General features: G+C 43.1%; 1 protein-coding gene across 4 annotated transcripts in view; it reads right to left on the bottom strand.

Moving 5' to 3' along the window:
- Skap1 (src kinase associated phosphoprotein 1) overlaps window positions 1–20,174 on the bottom strand; it is a 251,617-nt gene that overhangs the window by 169,937 nt on the left and 61,506 nt on the right. For all 4 annotated transcript variants that reach the window (XM_005394244.1, XM_005394246.2, XM_005394245.2 and 1 more), the window contains one exon: window positions 14,227–14,325. In XM_005394244.1, the coding sequence (XP_005394301.1) occupies window positions 14,227–14,325 (99 nt within the window). The remainder of the gene's footprint in view (window positions 1–14,226; window positions 14,326–20,174) is intronic.

The raw sequence follows: 20,174 nt of genomic DNA, 5'->3' as shown, positions 1-20,174 counted from the left end.
CCGGAATTGTAGAGAAACTGTAGAGAACTCAGGGCCCCAGGGAGTTAGGGGGCGGTTCTTGTTGCTGGGGTTTTGTGGATTGTTTTTTAAAAAAAAAAATTAAGTTCAATTTGGCCGAGGACATAGACACGGCTATTCTTCAATCACCTAGAAATCCGCTTGAGACATAGGTCTCCTATAACCTCTGTTCTTATCTCGTAAAATAAAAATGTTTAAAACGAATCCTCTACTACTTGAAAAGAAAATCTCTTCGGATTAAACGCTAGCTTTTATGCAAAATTCAAGAAGAATGGCCATATCTGGCTTTTTTACCAATAAACTCCTGAATGAAATTTGAAGGAGGAGATGGTAGATTCACTGAGCATGTGACTTTTTTGGGAAGGTGCAGGCATTATCTTCAAAATTTCTTCATACATTATAAACCACAGGGGCATTGCTAAGGACTGTCCTTGTGCCTTTGAGTACACGCTCAGCCACTATGTGACACCCATGCTCCGCATATAAATTTTAATTGTGAACTTTTACATAAAATATTATTTTTGCTGGGTGTGCTTGTAATTCCAGCATGCAGGAAGCTGAGGCAGGAGGATATCTGTGAAGTCAAGGCCAGCCTGAACTATACAGCAAGGCCCTGTCTCCAAAAAAGCCAAAAATAAATAAGTAAATAAATAAAATAAAATATTATTTCTAAACTCCTTTTCCCAGTAAAATTTTACCATTTAACCTAGTCTGGGCCCACTGTATTCTAAATTAAGTGTTGCTCGTATTGACCTAAGTAGAAATGTAGCTTATAATGTATTTTTAAAAGCTACACCATGACTTGTTTTTTAAAAACTACATTAAAAAAAACAAATTTCTTATTTAAATTTTTTCTTTTACTTTTCAACATCTTTCACCATATTATTGCAGCTTTAAATCACCGATAGTATTTATAAAAGAATAACGATGTTAACTCTTCTCTGGGTGCAGGCTTTCTGGTTTCTGATGTGAGACTGTATTTTTATTTTTGCTGAAGTGGCGTCTTTTTATCATTTCTTTTTCACATGCTCTCCGGCTGAGCTGGGCTATGAACTGATAATTTAAGCTGGCATCTGAGAAATCCAGAAACTTTCATCTATATAACAAACTTATTAAAATATATTTCAGAAAGTGAGATTCAGACAATAACATAAAATATCTGCTTTTATCATTCAAAAAAAAATGGCCGGCGTATTTCACTTTGAAAGGATAGTAAAAGTTTCTTAATCAGAAACTTCTCAGGGACTTTTTACCACCTGGATTTACAGCAAAGCTGCACGTTTCCTGGGCCCGTAAAACCGCCAGGGTTCTCGGTCAATACCTCGCGTGAAGATGCCACGTTTTCAAAATGCCCCTGACCGGGACAGTGTGCTGGGATAGATTCTCTGCTAACTCCACACGTCCGGCATCACGGGGACATTAACAAGGGCTGGAGGGATTGAAGGAAGAATAAACCCTGCGCTGCTCTTTAGGTTTTTTTCTCTAACGAAATTATTTATCGGATTTGCAATAATTCATTTAGCAGAGTGTGCAAAAAATTTCATGGAAATCTTTTCTTAATTCTACACGGTTGCAGTCTATTTAAAATCACAGCCAGCATGCCCTTGCGTATATCACTGAGACTGCAAAATGTACTGCGATAGAATTATTGTGAGTAATAACTTGGGGGAAGGGTTTGAAGAATATTCTAAGTCAGATGGAAGTCGATTTTTGCCATCCTATACAAGAAGAGTAAACTTCGAGCTGTGAAACTTTTCACCTAGGTCCCAACTTCTCCGGCCCAGGTCGCTATCTCGGTCGTGTTCTGTGAGGTGATTTATACGGTAGCATCCGCTCTATCACAGGCGATGTGCAAAATGGGCTACGGTCACTTTCCCGACCGCCACGGCCCACCCAACGGCCTCTTGGGCAATTCCAGCGATTTCCCTTCACCATTTAAAAACAAACAAAAAGTAGCAACAAAATACAAGAATTTAATAAGGGATTATAGAACCGAAAGAAGCAACAAAAAAGCCGAAGGCCAGCATTAAACATAAAATGTAAATCCCTAAAAGTGTTTCACCAGTGGATCTCACAAGCCGGTCTCTATTTATTTGGCCAGGACCTAGTTAGCAGCATAGCCTGGCCTTCCTAGCACAACTGAAATCGATATCGACTTTTCTAGCATTTGTCCTAATTTTTTTTTTTTTTGCTTCTGATGGGTAAATGCACTGTTCTTGAATGAAACTTGCTCAATTATACAAAGGTGACGCATCGTAAGTAGCTAAAAAGTGTTTTTATAAGAAGCTCTATGTGTTATTTTTTAACCCTGAACAGAGCAGATTTCAATTTATTTATTGACATATTTAGAGTTAGAAATTATATTACAAATTGAAGTTTTATCCACAGAACAAGCGCAAAAGCAGTGCAGAGTTTTCCCTGTTTGTCTCCCTTTAATGTATCTCGTCCCAAACAGGCAGGGACTTTTAATGCATCCAAATTAGGGGTAAATCCTTCAAACACAATGCCATCAAGTCAAAATAAGTTCGTTGCTTTTGAAGAAGCAAACCTGCTAAAGATTCTATGTGAGGATTTCCTGATGTCACTGAGAAAAATTAAAAAAGATGCTTCCCTTTATTGATGAAATATTTGCACATAAAAAGCAAGAAAGCAATCAAAGAAGACGTAAAGTTCTTCACTTTCAGATTCACTGAAAAGACAAAGAGAACAATTATTTTTCATAATTAACAAGAACTCAGACGCTCCTTTCTAGGACAGTCTCTGCTGTTCTCACCCTTTGATAAGCACCGTTACGTGCAACACACTCGGACACTTCCTTACAGCTGCAAACGCCAAACTTCTGCAGATAATTTCCATATTAATCTGTTACTAATTGTAATTACCCCCATACTGGTCATTATAATTTCCCTAATTTAAAAAAACATAAAAAAATCGTAAGCTGATTAGTAAATTTTGTTTAAACAAAGAAGTACTCCAGAATGACTCTTTTCCCACTAGCCAAGTACCGTCAGCTCTCTAAGAAAGAAAGTTACACTTTAGAGAGCTTTATTAAAAGCCAAACAAGGGGGCTGGGGATTTAGCTCAGCGGCAAAAGCTCCTGCCTGGCAAGCGCAAGGTCGTGAGTTCGGTTCCCAGTACCGGAGAAAAACAAAAAAAACAACAACAACAAAAATAAATAAATAAAAGCCAAACAAGGAATTTTAAATCAACAGTCAGAGGACAGAACCCAGGAGGAGTTGCAGGTTTTCGGTGCCCCCAAAGAAACATACACAGCCCAGGTATAGCTAAAGGCCATTTTCTGCTTCTCTACACAGATAAGAATGTTTCGGAGTTTGTATGAAAATCCATAATGTAGTCCGTCTCAGGAAAAGTGCTGCCTTTATACGGAAAACAAAAACATACACCCAAGAGGTGTCTGGGAAACTGGACACAGATCAAGAAGCGGGAGGTAACCTCACCTGATTACAGATTAACCTCAAAAAGTTACATCAAAGTACTGGTTTTTAAAAAGTATAAAAATGAATCATTGCTGTGAGGGTCCATAAACATTTTCTCATCGAGAGATTTCACTTGCAGGTGGGTTACACCTTGTCTTCTGCTGGCCAGAGGGAAGCCAAAACTAAACACACAGCTGAGATTAAAGTTGTATCCGCACAGCTTGAGAGGGACCCACATCATTTAATAAGAGTAAACTGATTTCTATGTTTTAAAAAAAGTAATTATCTCTTTCTGCTGGGGGGAGGGAAATCAGTCAAAACTGCCAGTTTCCTACGCACTACTTAATCATTGCAGGTTCTTGTTTCACCTGGCGGCAGCCGCTTCTCTTCCTGTCCTGCTAAGCCTGCACCGCTCTTCCCCTGTGACTACCTCAACTAGTACTGCAGTTCATGTTCTCTTTTGGACAAAAGGAAATATTTAAAACTTAAAAACGCTTCAGGTTAATTTATAGCCTTCCCAGAGTAACTAAAGTGGGACCTTCTATTTCCATTAGAACGTGATCTACGCACACGGGCGATTTGCCTAAGCGTTCCTCAAGGTTCCGAGTAGCCTACGACAACACCAATTTAGGGACAGCGCCCAGTGTGAACTCCTTTGCTTTCCTGGATTGCCACGGGGGGCACACTCCTTGCAAGTTTTCATTGGTTCTTGTCTAGAGAGTAATTATTCCAAAGCACAGGACTGCTTTTAGTGGCCTCCTAAAAAGCACATATAATTTTATGCTACCTGTAGAAATTTATTCCGCAGGAAACGCGCACGAACTCGTTCGCAATCTGCACACCAGCGGAGGCTCCTCAGTCACTTTCCGTTCACTGTAACTTTGCAAATATCTGAAATACGGGCACCGCAGAAGGGGTGCCGCCACAATAGATTATAAAGCTGGCAAAATTAATACACTGTGGGATATACACTAGCTCTGATATAATCCGATAGAAATGCTACCCGCATCCTTTTATAATTGACAGACAGAGAAGGATCTGTGAGTCTGGTTTTAACCACATCCAAGCCACCCCTTGTTGATCTACTCAGGAATATAAAACCTTGAGATTATGGTTCTATTTTATTTGTCCTCCCTTTAACTCACGCAATAAAAACATCCTGAATTGACAGCTGTAAGACAGTAGTATCTTTGAGGTTTTAAGGCATTATTAAAATTTAAAAACCAGGAAATTCCCAGATCTGAGCATGCATAAGCGTATCTATGTACACACTTTTTATCCTTGAATGAATTTCCTACGCTCACAGATCAAGAACTTGGTCCCGAAAACCAGACAAATCCAGCAGAGCCCCAAAGCAGTATTGTCTTTTACCACAAGAGGGGGCTAGAGAATTCTGATCGCTTCCAAGGTCTATAAAACCCTTTTAACTGCTACTTTATAGACATTCAATTACAACAGGCCATAATACATTAAGGCATTAAAATACACATCTATTCCCAGCATATGCCAAAGCAAGCTCGGCGCACGTCTGTTAGCAGATGATCCCAACGCCAGCGTCAAATAAACACTTAGGCGGCTTCTAGTGGTCTCCATCTTCCTGCCTAGAGCGTCCCTCCCCAAAAGGAAGCCCTCCTAGTCAGGTGACCCCCTTGGAACGGCAAATACCAAGGCACGTGATAAAATGCCCTCAAGGCCTGCAGAGTGTGGCAGGGCGGAGTGAGGTGAGGGCGGAGAGAACGACAATTGATGTGGTTTGGGAACGTGGAGACTCTAGGGATAAATGTTCAGTCTTTAATACGGTCTAAAGGTAACACTCGGAATGAATGAGGGGAATTATTCAGTCTCAGAAGATGGCAGAGAAAAGAGCAACGGCCTGAAACTAAAGTAGGAAAAGTTTAGGTTAGACATGCAGAATAAATTAGTGGTAATAGTTGGGCGGGCAAGACGTCCTTACAAAGGCAAGATCTAAAGCTTCATCGCTATATTTGATAATTAATTAAATGAGATATTAGTAAGAGTGATGTGAATCCATTAGAAGGGCTGGATTAGATAACGCAGGTCATTTTTCCCCTAAGCACTGACAGTCTCTGGGTCTCACCAGGTTTCTGGACATTCACAGATGTCTTTCAGGAGCAATAATGATCAGAGCTCATATCCCGTTCGCCCCATGTTTTATTAATAAAGTAAAAGCTAAGGTACCATTGTGAAATAACATAATTATAAAATTATGCCTACCCTCCACAGCTTCCCATGGAAATACGCTACACCATATAAACTGTGTTCTAACGGCTTAGAAAATGACTCTGCAAATTGGGTAAAGGCTTTTGTAAGTGAAAACTTCCCAGGAAAGAAAAATTCCCCCATAAATCTCAATCTTTTACAAGCTAGAGGACCCATTCTGCATAATCTTTCTTTCCTCCTAGACGAGTGTATCTGGGTTTAATCTACTCAGAGTCCAACATAAAAAAAAAAGGCTGTCACCAAATTGGAAAGCGGTCTAGAGCAGGAGTGTGATACAGTGTCTGAATTCAACACCTTCTCCCCGTAGACCACGAGAGTCTAGCGATGAACGGCTCCCTTCGTGTCGTCTTAAGCAGCACTACGGGTGTTTCTTTTTTATTTGAAAGTCAGAATTATATGTTAGGCCAAAGGAATGTATAACTTGCAGAAAAGATTGCCGAAGCATATACATGGAACAGGATGCTTTCCAATTTGAGTGATTAGACCTTGGAGGGAAATGGTGGATGACAAACTTGAGGGAGGACAGCCTAGTGTTCAAAATCACACACCCAGGGTGCAGAACTCTGGCACTTCAGAAGAGGTACACAGCAAACCTCAGCATGAGCTGGTGTTCCAAGCAGGCCTGTCTCTAATTCTGCATTTACAGAGAGTGAGCCCAGATAACTCAGCATGATACACAAGATTTTCCAATCAACGGCGTGCACACGCGTACCATCTTCCCCTGCTTCTGGCTGACTTACGTGTCAATCGTATACGTGCATCTGTATAGCATCAAAACCAAAACATTGTGCATCGCTTTGTCACCACTGGAATGAGGCCACACTGACATCTGTAATAATTATCTACCGGGACACGGTGCTGTTAGACTCGCTGACGAGTTTAGAGTTTGCAGAGAACTGGTACTTGAGGCCTTCTGTAAAAGTTTACCCTCATCTGCCAAACCACTCATATAAAAATCGGCCATTTGCACTTAAAACCTGCCGCTGGTATTTCACCACTAATTATAGCAGTGGAAGCTCCATGGTAGTGTTTGACCTTTCAAAGGGTGGACCTTTACTCATACTCCCAGTCTGGAAACGACTTCCAAAAACACTTTGGCCAGGAGCCAGATCAAATATTATTTTAGCTTTCTTCCAGACTACTGCAAGTCCAAGCAATCGGTCTTTTCTACACACCGTTCCCGGTCCCCAGCGCCCGACTCTGCACTCTCTCCTTTCCGGTGGGAGCGCTGCGCCTGCCCTCCAACCACCGCGTCTGTCCGCTCAGGAGTCTCCTCTCCTGTTCACCCACAACCATTTGCAATGGAACAAGGATGTTCAATAGATATTCGATAGCTAACTCTTCATCAGCAGTATATTAAAATCTATAACATGGCAGAAAGGCCAAAAAGATAACTAATTACTTCTATGTCCAATCAATCCGGGGACTTTAGATGTTACTCATAACTGCAACCGTAGCACGGATGGAGACTTTGGAAGTGTCCTATGGGCGAGGCCGCTCCTGTGGAGGTGGCCTTGGGTTCTGTCACTTGCTGGCTGTAGGACCCACACCCTTCACGTTTTCAAAATCAGCATCTCTTTGGCAAAACGGAGACTAGATGAGCTGATTGCCACATTCCTTCCAGCCCGGAAGCCCGTGGTTTTATGTAGAAATTTTCCAAAGCCTTTGCGTTAGGCAAAGAAGCGTTATGGACGCTCTCCGGCCGAGTGCCGGGGGCGGGGCGGGGCTTGCACGCGCACCCACGGCTGGATGTGTCCCGCAGGAGGGTGAAAAATGGGTCATTCATAGACGGGTAATTGTTATTGTTTTTTAATTCTTCACAAAACATGTATAATCCTCGGTAATCATTTGTTTAAGTTATATAAATTACTGTCAACTTCGAAACCCGGTTTGTCATCTTCAACTGTGATTTATACCACACTATATAAACGACATGATGTCTTAGATCTAATAAGACATTTGTCTTCATGAAGGGGGCCACTGTGATGCCGAGTGACAGTTTACTTACCCCTGTCACAGTGAGCTCAACACGGAGTCTTTAATTTCGCCCAGGGAACTGAAATCGGATGGAGTCAGGCGAAGCCAACAAAAACTTGTTCAGAAATCCACCGTGCTGGGGAAAGTGGGTGTTTTACTGCAAATTTTGTTCTTGGGCTCCCCAAACATTACATGGGGATGTTTTATGTTGCTCCATAGCGTAAGCCTCTGGCACACACCTGTAACTTCCGCGGGTGTTGACGGTAGCTGTGTGCCTTTCTTAGAGTGTATCTTCTAGCCAACAACAAAGATGGAAAGAACTGACTGAAATAAAAAGAGAATGAGATAAATGCTTGTTTGAATGCATGCACGTGCATTTCTTTACAGACTGAGAGAGACTATCGAGTTATTTTCATTGTCCTCATATTATAGAGCGAAAGGAACTAAAAATCTAAGTATGTTCATATAGTTTACGTAATTAAAAAAATATACCAGGCTAGATGTGGTGGTGCAGGCCTGGAATCCCAGCACTTGGGAGGCTGAGGCAGGAGGACTGCTGTGAGTTCAAGGCCAGCCTGGGCTACGCAGTGAGTTCAGGACCAGCCTGAACTACATAGGGAGACCCTGTCTCAAAAAACCAAGCCAAACCACATGAAGAAAGAAATGGTCCTCACCCCGTCCATGAGGAAAAGGCAAATGGCCCACAGTTTTTAGGCTACTAATTCTTCCAGTCTACTAGGGTACTACCTGTTACTGGCATCACTGGTATTACAGGTTGTAGGGGTTGCTGGTACTCAGGTGCTGATGATGGCCTGAAATAGATTCTATCATTCCAAGCAAAGTGGCTCTAAACATTGCTCCAGAGTTGTCACTGGGATTTCACCCAAGATTTATCCTGATCAATGAGGTCGTTTACCTCTAATCCCTGCACAATTAATTCACATACCTCAGTAAGCATTGAAAAACGTAGCTTATCTATTCCGGGAAACAATACAATCTGTGCATAACACAAGGCCCTACAACCCCCACCAAGGAGGGTCTCCAGCTGGCTTGTGAACGAACACTTTTTACACTAAGTCTAAACTTTCTCAGAGAGCGCCATCAGCGGCAATCCTAGGGTATGTTTCAGTTCATCGAAAGAATATCTTTAAAAACAATTAGAGCTCTGTACAAGTACCTAGTAATGTGCCCATGAGCACACAAAAGCAAAACATAAGAAATGAATAAATCTACAACTCTACTTGGAGATTCTAACAACCTTCTCAACAGATAAAAGAAGTTCTAGGGTATAGAAGATCTGAAGGCACTATTTATAAACACGGCAAGAGTAGTCAATCAATATTTCAGGAGGACACCTAGTACTTAAATACAAATCATTACTAGGCCGCAAAGGAAGTCTTAACAAAATCCAAAGATTCACAATAATGCAGGCTGTGGTTTTATATCATAATGGAATAAAATTAGAAAGTAATAGTAGAAGAGCAGGTTTTCAAGTCCTTAGAAACTGCAACAAAACACACAAAAATAAAAACCACAACAGAAAACACCAAAAATGCTTCTAAATGACATATAGGTTAGAAAGAATTTCATAAAGACTGTGGATCACTTTGAATAAAGTTATGATTTTTATGTTTTGATTTTTTTGAGACAGGGTCTCACTCCGTAATCCAGCCTGCCCTTGAACTCACTATGTAGCCCAGGCTGGCCTTGAACTCACTGCAGTCCTCCTGCCTCAGCCTCCCGAGTGCTGGAGTATATGAGTGTGGCACCATACCTGGTAGAATTACGAGTTATAATAAAAACAATGTGTGGGGCTGGGGATTTAGCTCAGTGGCAAAAGCGCCTGCCTGGCAAGCGCAAGGTTGTGAGTTCGGTTCCCGGTACCGGAGAAAAACCAAAAAAAATAAAAATAAAAAAAATAAAAATAAAAACAATGTGTATCAGATTTTGTGGGGGTGCTGGCAAAGCAGTAGTTAGAGGAGAATTTTTAGCTCTGTATACATTTGTTTAAAAATTGACAGTACATTCAGAATTGTGGCTAGGGAGAATGGGATGGTACCCTGTAAGAGTGGTAGCCATGGTACGCAAACAGAGGTTAACAAACAAAGGACAGCTGGCCCACTTCCGGAGCCCATGATTCTAACTTTGCCCTGATAGAATTTATTACCGTCTTGAGTGGCAGCCACAAAAATGCGATCAATAAACTAAACCTTAATTTTCATTTCACAATACTAAAATAGTTTGTTTAAAATACATTATGATCTAGTATCTTCTTTCCATTATTAAAAAAAAAAAAACCACAGAAAACCGCAGTGCTCCACAAAGCAGGCCCAGCGTTCCCATGGTCGGCCCCTCCTGCCCTGGCCGGTGATCGAACCCAGAGCTTCACACCCGTTATGGAGCGCTTGACCTCTGAGCTGCCGCCGCAATCTCTAGCCCAAAACTGACACATTTCAGAACCAAAAGAAAAGCAGAGAAACCTAAAAGAGAAAAGGTACTAAAAATAATGCTGCGAAAAAACAAACCAAAACCACAGTTCCCTTTAATGCCAGAATAGCCTATGTAGGTGTGCAAAGCGCTGTAGTAAGTGTATAAGAAATCTATCCCCAATAATTTCTTCCGTTACTCATTTTCACTCGTTCCCAAAGGTAACACCAGGCCCTTGCTTTCCCAGTCTGTTTCTCATTTTGCTGGAGATAAAGCCTTCTCCACCCTCCACGGCCTGACACGCAGATATGCTCCCCGCACGCTTCCACTGCTGTCTGACCTGGGCCACGTCTCCCCTTTCTGTAGGCACCGACGGCGAGTCACCAGCGATTACAGACGTAGGTTTCTGCGAAAACAATTTTACTTTTTCTCTTTCTGCCTGAAGGAGTCACTGTACTCTTTCTAGAACAATTACTCTCCCCAATCCAACTTTTACAAAAGCGTAGGCAGACAGGGGCTCTTCGGTACATTAAAGAAATAAGGTGACAGATGCACTAAAGTCCGCTGTATACTTGGACACTGGAAACAGATTGCCGGGCTTCGTAACTGTCTGGCTTTTATACCATTATTGTAGTCGATGTTCTCTACTAATTTTTTTCCCCTTCAATATGGTAGGGGCTATACTTTCCCTTTAGGAATCTAAGCGTCGCTACGTGTGCATGAGCGTCCCTTCCGGACGCTGGGGCCGTCCTCCTGGGAGATTTTCCACGCAGGACGAGCTCGCCCGCGTCCGTGGGCACTCACCAAGGAGAAGGGGGAGGACGTGCGCTTGGGGAGCGGCCTGCTCTCGTGTCACGCATGGTTTACCCTGTAACCGGGGTTGTCATTCCTTCCTGTGCACCTGGCTGAGACTCACCATTCTTCTAGGGCTCTTTGTAGCTTTCACCCAAACACGATCTGGCCGTTGCTTCTCCTCGCTAAGTCGGGGGCAGACAGAGCAGTGTCCGGCCGGGGGTGGAGGACAACAAAACTGAAATCTTTTTAACATTGTCTAGTAATGATGAGACTGCAAAGCAAATGAAGGGAGATTGTATTTCCTTGCTAAAAAACTGCCTGAGCTATCTCCCCAGTAACGAAGACACTGATTTGTTCACCTATCTATCTAATGATAATAGATAGGCACTTTCCCAGGGAAATAGTAACCCTCCTGAGGACAGGAACTGGGTATAGCATCCAGCTCCTTGCTATTACTTTTGGAATCTCTTAGAAAGGGTTGTTAAAATAATGAAGCCAGGTTTGGGGGTGCATCCTTGTGATCCGGGAGGCTGAGGCAGGAGGATTGCTAAGAGTTTGAAGCCAGCCTGGGCTACTTAGTGAATTCAAGGCCAGCCGGAAATATAGAGTGAGGCTCTGTCTCAAAAAACAAAATCCACATCGTACTGTTCTCTATAAAGGTAAATCTAATTAAACAGGATATAAAGTTTATGGTAAGCTTTAACATGTTTATAACTCTTTAATTTCACAGGAAATTCATACCCTCCTTCATTTTCATGGAAGGAAATGAGTGTTTATTGTGCCTGCTGTGGATCCGGCTCTGTGCTAGACCCGACACTCTGTGGGAACTCAGAAATCATCATGTGACCTGACGGTCAGGGTTTTAGCACACAAAGGGATCTACTTCTACTACTACTGTCGGCTTGGTCATTTTGGGAATTCTTTTAACTTTCATACAGAGAACTAAGAAGAAACCCACTAATTAAGAATTTAATATTACTAATATAATGAGCTTCTTTCTTACAGGAAAATTTTATGGAATAAAGTTTTTAACTTTCAAATTTTCCAGACACTAAAGTAACCTTTTTCAATGGGGTTTGTTGGGGGGTGCTAGGGAAACCCAGGGCCTCCTGCACATTAGGCAAATGTATTACCCCTGAGCTACATCCCCAGTGCTATCCACAGAAGTTTTAAGTTTCAACTATATTTATTTATTTGTTTACTTTCAGTTTTTTGAGACAGGGTCTCACTATGTAGCCCAGGCTGGCCCCAAACTCGTGGTGATCCTCCTGCCTCAGCCTCCCTAGTGCGTGGGTTACGGGTGTGCACCACCACGCCCAGCTGTGTAATAAATGCTAGCTTTAAATTTTAATTTATGGCCCAGTGTAGTGGTGTATGCCTATAATCCCAGCATTCTGTGAGCAGGAGGATCGCAAGTTGGAACCCAGCCTGGGCAATTCTGTCACTTAGTGAGGTCCTGGCTTATTAATAAAACAAATAAAAAGTAATTCAGTAAATAAATAGAAAGAGCTGGGGATGTAGCTCAGTGTGAAAGTCTGGGTTCAACCCCTATTACTAAAAAAAAAAAGTTTTAATTTTTATGCAGGTACTGAGCTCTTAGGGGAGAGGTCAGTCCACTTCTCTCTGTAATACAGAATACACTTAGACTGCTATTTTGAAAACTCATATAAATTTTCTTTGTATAATTGCTTCTCAGACTTTTAGCAAAGACCAAGCATAAATTTTCTTTGTGCACTTGTTCTCATATATAAATTTTTATTTTTCTGGTTCTTACCTCAAAGTCATGTGTTAACTGATACCATTACACCTAATTGGAAGCTTTTTTCTACGGTGTCCTGAAGAACCCAAACATTGTAGTGGCTAGAAATTTAGAAACGGTTTTCCCAAGAACCAGGGATGCCCACATTCAATAGGAACTCAGTAACAACTACCTCCACTCAGAGGCCTCTCTGTCCTGCTGTGTTCTCAGCTATGTTTGAGAAAGTTGGAAGTGGCCAAATAAGTGACTTAGGGATCCGTGAGGCACTATTGTTCTAATTCTGTCAAGCATTAGATTAATCAAAGCCAAACGGTAGGTTAGTTTCTTTACGTTTTGCACTGTTAATTTTCTACAATTATCAACCAGCTACCGAAGTAATTATTAACCTTTCAATTCAAATAGTGTTTTTAGTTTAATACCTGAGCCAGTAGAGATCTTCCATTACAGGGCTCGATTTATAACACGTAAGTATTACTAATTTTGCTAACGTACCAAGCCTGAGCAAAATAAAGTGTTTCTGTGTGATTCGATCCATGTGCTAGTCAGTGAGGCGGGCGGGGATATGATTTATCAGAAGGACTGAACCAGAAACACACAGAGTGAAAAAGAGAGAGAGGAAAGAGAGACCACAAATTCTTGAAATTTGGAAGAAAAGCAAGAAATGGAAAGATTATAGATTAATAAATAAAGAAAAATAAGAAATAATTTACCAACTTTATGCTTAACCTTTAAGAGAATGTTGCGTTTCCAATTTAGTATTTAGTTTAGCTGCGTGTCAGCCCCTCCCCGCTGCCGGGAAGGTCCGAGGGAGTGTAACACCGCGTGTGTGGTGACGAGCAAGCTTCTGCTTGCTGGCTGGAGGCCAGGAGAGACCCCCACCCCTGGGAGAGCTGAACCTGAGCCGGAAATTGGCCACCACCAAGCCAAAGTCTTTGCAGTCGTGTATCTTGTCTTAAAGATTCATGCACATTTTGCGTCCTTCTGTTACAGACACTGTATCTGTAGTGTAAAATAATGTCCATAGCCGTTGAATTCTTTAACTCCTTTCCATTTCCAAAAATTCAAGCAAAACCGACACACCAGGGGGAGGGCGCGCATCACAGTTCTTGGGGCTTTTCCTTCCCTTTGACTGACATCAGTCAGTCAAGCACAGGCGAAATGACATCACACGGGGGCTCGGGGGCTCTCCAGTGAGCCCCGATACGTTAACAACCCGGGTATCGTGAAAGGAAAACTCCCGCTTGCGGGCACCTCGGCGAAGCTAGGAAATCCCAAGGAATGGTAAACCGGGTCCTGCAGTCTCAAAAAGCTCTCGTAGCTTTTGAGCTACCACTGTCATTAAAAGATCAATAATGATGCCTTCCTGCTCCAGTATGGAATTAGTGTTCCCCTAAATACATTAGCTAGTATTGAATTACGCAGGGGGATCCGCACCACGACAAAACACAGTCGTCCTTTGCAAGTGAGTGATTGTCACACTGGAGCGCGCTGGGGGCCACCGGTCAAAAGGCAAAGATGGCTGCACCGGAGGGAACAGAACAGGGCCCCCCGACGCCGGAAGCTGGCACTCACCCTCATCTTGGTAGTCTGCCAGCGAGGGGGCGTCTGATGTGAGAGGCGGGCCGTGAGTGCCGCTGAGATTGTCATCGGAACTGTCTTGTCCGCGATCTCCTGAGGGACAGGAAGGAAAACGAGCTCATGTTTTGGCCATCTTCACAGAGTTGCCTGCAGATTCCTCTGCCATTCACACACACACACACACACACACACACACACACACACACACACGATGTACCTTTTACTTAAACCGGGCCACTATTCATTAACCCATGAAACATGTAAGTTCGAGAACCAACTTACCTGGATGGAAATTTTTCCACTCAAGTAATTCTCCCAATAGAGCTAAAGCACTGTTACGTCAGAATGGGAAACCTCTGGCCATCAGAGAGAAATTTCTCCATCCTACTTAGAATGCAGGCCGCTATATAAATTTGTTCTCACATATATGCTGTCTCCGACTTTATCCCGAGCACCTCTTTCTCCCAATTTCCAAAGGAAACAGGAGGAATAGCACAAAGAGTTAATCCATACAAAAGCAATGTGCCAAGGTCAATATTCTTCCTTTCTTTGAAAAATAAGAGGCGTAAGTACCCACAGAGGGAACGCGGCCCTGGCTGGGCCCTATTCCTATTTAAATCACGCCTTGTTTTGCAAGCTTAATAAAGTTCTCTTCCTAATTCTAGTTTACAGCCTAGGCAAGCAACCTCTGAGGAATTCTAAAAGCACTAAGAAGGTAATATTTGCTCTGTAAAATGACTTTGATAAAAGGTAATGTATATACAATACCGAATTATGCAATTAAAATAATGCTAATCCCTTTTGGGTGTTTCCAGCCTACATTGAACGGTATTCCGGAGAAGTGGCCGGTGATACTCTGATACTTTAAAAGGTTCAGACGGAAGATGTTCTCTAATTCAGAAACCGGAAGCTCGGGAAAGTGCCGCAGATGGCTCTGCTCCGCGTCCCCCGAGCAGAGGTGCAGGCTGCTGGTAAAAGGGCACAACAGCTGTTTCGTGCTTCTCACACACGCGGGGAAGGGATTTCCAGCCGAACTGAATATTATCGCAGATCATCATTTCCCAAGGAAATCGCCGGCGCTAAGCTCAGTAAACACTGCGGAGTTTTGGCCCTGGCTTTCGACCAGGGAGCTGTGAAAGCGAACAGCCTACATAGAATCTCTACTGCCTCACTTTAGAGGTTTATTTCCTACAATTAAACCAGAAGGATAGGGAGGGCATAAAATGATAAAACAGAACGGCTGTGTCCTTCCCTGTTCATAAATTACACAATTTTATCCCGACTCGCCTTCGAGTGCCGGGTGGTAGGCAGAATCCAGAACTGAGTCAAACACCTGCAGGTTAGGGACTTTAGAAATAAACTGCAGAGTTTATTGTAAAAAAAAAAAAAAAAAGTGCTTTAAACCTCACATGACAGTCATAGCTAGCATTAGAAGAAATGCTGTCATTGATTAGTTCACCGATCAGGGTACAAAGCTTAGAGTTAGGCTCGAGGCATTGCTGTGCAATTTCATAATAACCAGAAAAATTCTCAGCTCCTGGACTGAAGTGTAAGACGCTCTAATTTTACATCAGTGTAAATACACTGAAATTAAATGACCAGCACAGTGCAAAGGGATTCCCTGGTTGAAAACCTGACCGTGAGCTGCAGGATGAAAAGAAATGTTTATTTTCAGCCAGATAAAAACCCTTCAAAAAAAAAAAAAAGAGAAAGTAATTTGGATTGCCAAGCAAAATCTGACATCTGTAGTTCATACACACTGAACGTTACTTATCAACTATCATTCAAAGACAAATCCACAAACACAAACCGAAAACAACCTACTCATATTTTCTGGCATTTCTTAAAAGCTTTTAAAAGCATCTAGGTTAGGAAGGCTTCTGCTAATTATGCTGTATGTTTTCAGTGAACTTTTTCTTTGGGGATCATTTTAGGTCTACGTAAGTGTTGCAAAGATAGTACAGAGGATCCTATAAACGTTTCACCAATTGTCCCCAGAATGCGCTGCCAGCTTCCTTTTTAAAAGTCTGACCCAAAACACCTGCCTGGGTTTGGCGCACCGTTTACTAACTTCAGATAGGAAAGTTGCTTCCGCAGGATCCTGTGGTTACGGAGGCCTGTGACCCAAGGCGGGCGGTCAATAGCTATGCGGCCCTCAATGCCAGACATGTCCCCACAGAGCAAGGATGGCGAAGCCATGGCACAAAAGGCTATAGCCGGCTGTTTGTTACCACTGACAGCTCCAAAAGGTTCGCCATCACCGCTGTAGCATATGCAACAAGGAGGGGTACCACGCAAGGTAGCAAAACAGAGCCTAGGTCAGCGCTGCAGACGCCTGCAGCAGGGAAAGCCCTGGAAATACGCCCTCCGCTTCAGCGCAATTAGTGGCCGATGATAAAGATGTCATTATAAGTGTTCCTAATGTCCTATCAAGTGGCCCAACTCCCCTGGGCTCCCACTGAACCTGGCCTGTGCCACTGTATAAATAGACACTCCCGTGTAATTAAACCGATTACAACTGCTCAAGATGCATGGGTGAAAAGTTTTATAGAAGAATTAGCAATTACTGTGGTCATTTTAGATCGGCTGAAGTTGAGAGCATCATTTTTCCTTAAAAACATAACCGAGCGCCGTGGTCTCCGGATTCATCTACGGCTCTCACACCCGCAGTTCCAAGTGGCCACGCCTGTGGTCCGGTGGGATCAGACGTAAATGATCCCAAACTAGAGTGACAGACATTTCCACTCAGCAGCTCGACAATTAGGGCTTCGAACTCCATTTCCTTGGAGTGGCGCTGCTCAGCAAGGCCTGAGGCCGCCAGAGACACGCCGCACACTGCAACACACCGGAATCAATATGTTTCTGTACTGATAATTCTAGCACGCAGGATCTCCATTAATCACGCCCACTCCTTCAGCCCCTTCTCTCCGTATTTCTAAACAAGGTCTGGGGGAACTGTACCAAGGGTTCACCTGCTCTTGGCCGCGAATCTGCTGTTCTATCCCGGCTGTCATAAGAATTGGGCCCTAGATTCGCTCCTTGGTATATTCAGCGGCAGGTTCTCCACCGGGCACCGCCGAGGGCCCCACCGGGGAGAGGATTTCTCTACTGTTCTTTTCTGAGAGTCCAACTCGATTTCATTCACGCTCCATAGAGTGATAAGTTGGGAATTTCCGAGGGCTGGAGCAGAAAGATAATGCAGCTTCGTGTCAGGTGTGAGGTAATTATTTGCCAGGGTTTCTGTGCTATTTGTTTTTATTCCCCGCGTTTCCATTAACCGTTAATGAGTTTCCCCCTTAATTCTGAAACAAGAGCTTGGCCACTAGAAGTTGCCTTTTATTTTTTATTTTTTATTTTTTTTCTGCCACTGATTCAACCAGCTGTTGGTGCTCCATAAACTTTATGGAGACGTGAATTAAACTGCTAAAAACTTTCACTTACTAATTCAATTCCAAATAAAACAGGGGAACAAGGAGCCATAATGTTTCCCCTTGTAACTATTTTGATTCCCAATAAACTCACTGAGTCCTGAACTCGAAGGTACCAGTTAGGGACAGGGAGAGCGCACGGTGACAACGTCTCCCTCCCCCAAACAAGGGGGAAGTGAACAAAGACGGAAAGGAGCTTAAGCATTTTTTAAAAATCCACCAAATTTAAGGATGGCAAATAACAGATGAGATGTAAAGATGCATTTGTATTCAACATGTAAAGGCTCCATGGGTTTTTCTTGTCAGTTTCGGTCATCCTTTACTAGCCCTCTAGTTAATTGTGGGTTATATTACAGACACTATTCAAATCTGCAGCTAACTATTTACACGGCGCGGTTAGAAACTTTCTAAGGTTTGCTAGTCCTTTACGCTGTATCTCTGGATCCTAGAAGGAAAGTGAAACAAAGGTAAAATCACCTACGATTTTTCGTTTCTTGTTATTCTTACTGCTGCTGGGTGGGAACATGCCATTTCCTACCCTGTCTAATATTTAAGCGTGCATGGGCCTCAGAGTTCCCGCTTTAAACTAATAAATCCTCACTAAAATGCCGTAAATAAAGCTCCCTGATCCAAAGCCAGTTAGTTTTCATGCTTGCTGGCACTAATATTGCCAGATTTCCACGGACCAATTTAATTTACAGTTCCTAAAGCCGAACCACAGTAAGATCAGCAAGACAACAGCTTCTGACTCCTTTCTATACCCGTTCGCCTGAGCTATCGAGTCTCACCCCCAACGGGAGGAATGTGCGGGGTCCGGAGTAGATATGTCACCGAGCCTCTGTGCAACCCCCGAGTTACAGTTCTGTCCAGACTTCTGTTATAAACGACCCCGTCTGGCCTACGCTCACACATTAGAAAACGTACGGTGTCTCCCACGGAGCATCTGAGCGCCTTCGCTGATTTCTAAATATCCATTGGACGTGGGTGGCTGCTTCCTGTGATTTATCCGTGTAGACCGAAGGTCTCAAATTCCTCTCTGTTCTATAGAGTCTGACTTTCTGTCCATCTTTTTCCCCTCCTAGATCTATCCATAATTCAATATATAAATATTCTCCTTTCCCTAAGGCCTTGGCGGTGAGTGTAACGGTACCGGATGCCATTAATTCCGGAGAACAAATGACGGGCCAGGTAAAGAACGTTGCCATTTATCATTCTTTCAAAAAGTTGCTCCAGCCAGATCGCGAATGTGCAAGAGGCAAGCTGGGCTGAAGACCAAGCTCTGTATACAGCGTGGGATACTGTCTGCTGATTACACAGCGTGCTAAGAACACCAGAGTCCTTAAGAACCTTCAGAAATGACATTTACAGGGAGCGGAGGAGTCCCAGTGATCAGAAACGGAACCAAATTGATTAGGCTCTGAGAGCACAATCGCTGCGACACCACCTGTGAATTCAACTTCCAAAAGGCAGCGCGGCTTAATAATATTCTCAAATGAACTACATCTGTCACTGGTAGATTGGACAGAATAATACCCAGGGGAGCCCATTGAAAATGTCTTTTTCCTCCCTCCCTCCTTCAAGAAATTTGTCCTTTGTCATGCAGTTCTTCCTTTTGACCAGTAGGGTGAGCTGCAGCGTGTGGCATCACCTTAGCTTGTCAAAAAAAGGGAGAGAGAGAGAGAGAGAGAAAGAGAGAGAGAGAGAGACGGTGTACACTCTTCTCTATCCCTTTCTCTCTGGCAAATGCTGAGAATTTTAACCCTTCTTAGGTCTGACATCAAGGCAACAGAAAAACAGGACAAAAATGTAGGATATCGGGAAATGGGAAAAAATATTCAAATGAGAGCGGGAACAAAGGAGGGGGAGGGGAGAGGAAGGAAGAGACAAGAAAAAAGGTAATAGAAGAAAAGCTTTTGTAAATAAATAAGGAGGGGAGAAGGGGTGAAGGAAGGGGAGGGGAACGGGAAGGCAAGAAGCAAGACACATCGCGTACAGGTACAAACTCCCTGGGATGAATGTGATCGTTACGCAGATCTAAAACGTACCAATCACATAAAATTTAACACTTATTTTAAAAGGGCACAACTCCTGGATACACGGGAGGACCGGCAGCCACAGATACAAACTGCGTGACCGCAAGTGTGACAACATTCACTTCAGAAGGCAAACCCCGGCCCGTCGGCACTCAGCCACCTTTACACTAACACACTCCACCTACCCCCGGCAGTGTTCAGCTGCTGCTAACGCGGAGCCTGCTGCTGTGGAGGGTTTTTGAAAGTAATGAGATTTTGACAGAATTCAGAAGGTGTAAACCCAGGCATTTGGTAGTCTGCAGACAAATACATTGTAAAAAGAGTGCATTTATCATAGAGCAGCCCTGCAACTGTATCCTGGAATTATCGGTTCATGGTTCTGTTTTGTTTGGACCGCAGTGTTCTAGGCCTTAGATTCTTATTACAAAACTATTCAACTGAATTCTCAGCATGTTTTGACTTGCAGGAAGAAATCAGTTAT

The sequence above is a fragment of the Chinchilla lanigera genome, unplaced genomic scaffold (assembly GCF_000276665.1).
Source record: "Chinchilla lanigera isolate Chin_1 unplaced genomic scaffold, ChiLan1.0 scaffold00050, whole genome shotgun sequence".
In the NCBI taxonomy this organism is placed as follows: domain Eukaryota; kingdom Metazoa; phylum Chordata; class Mammalia; order Rodentia; family Chinchillidae; genus Chinchilla; species Chinchilla lanigera.
The sequence above is the reverse complement of the archived record's forward strand: the minus strand, read 5'-3'. Positions and strand labels throughout refer to the sequence as shown.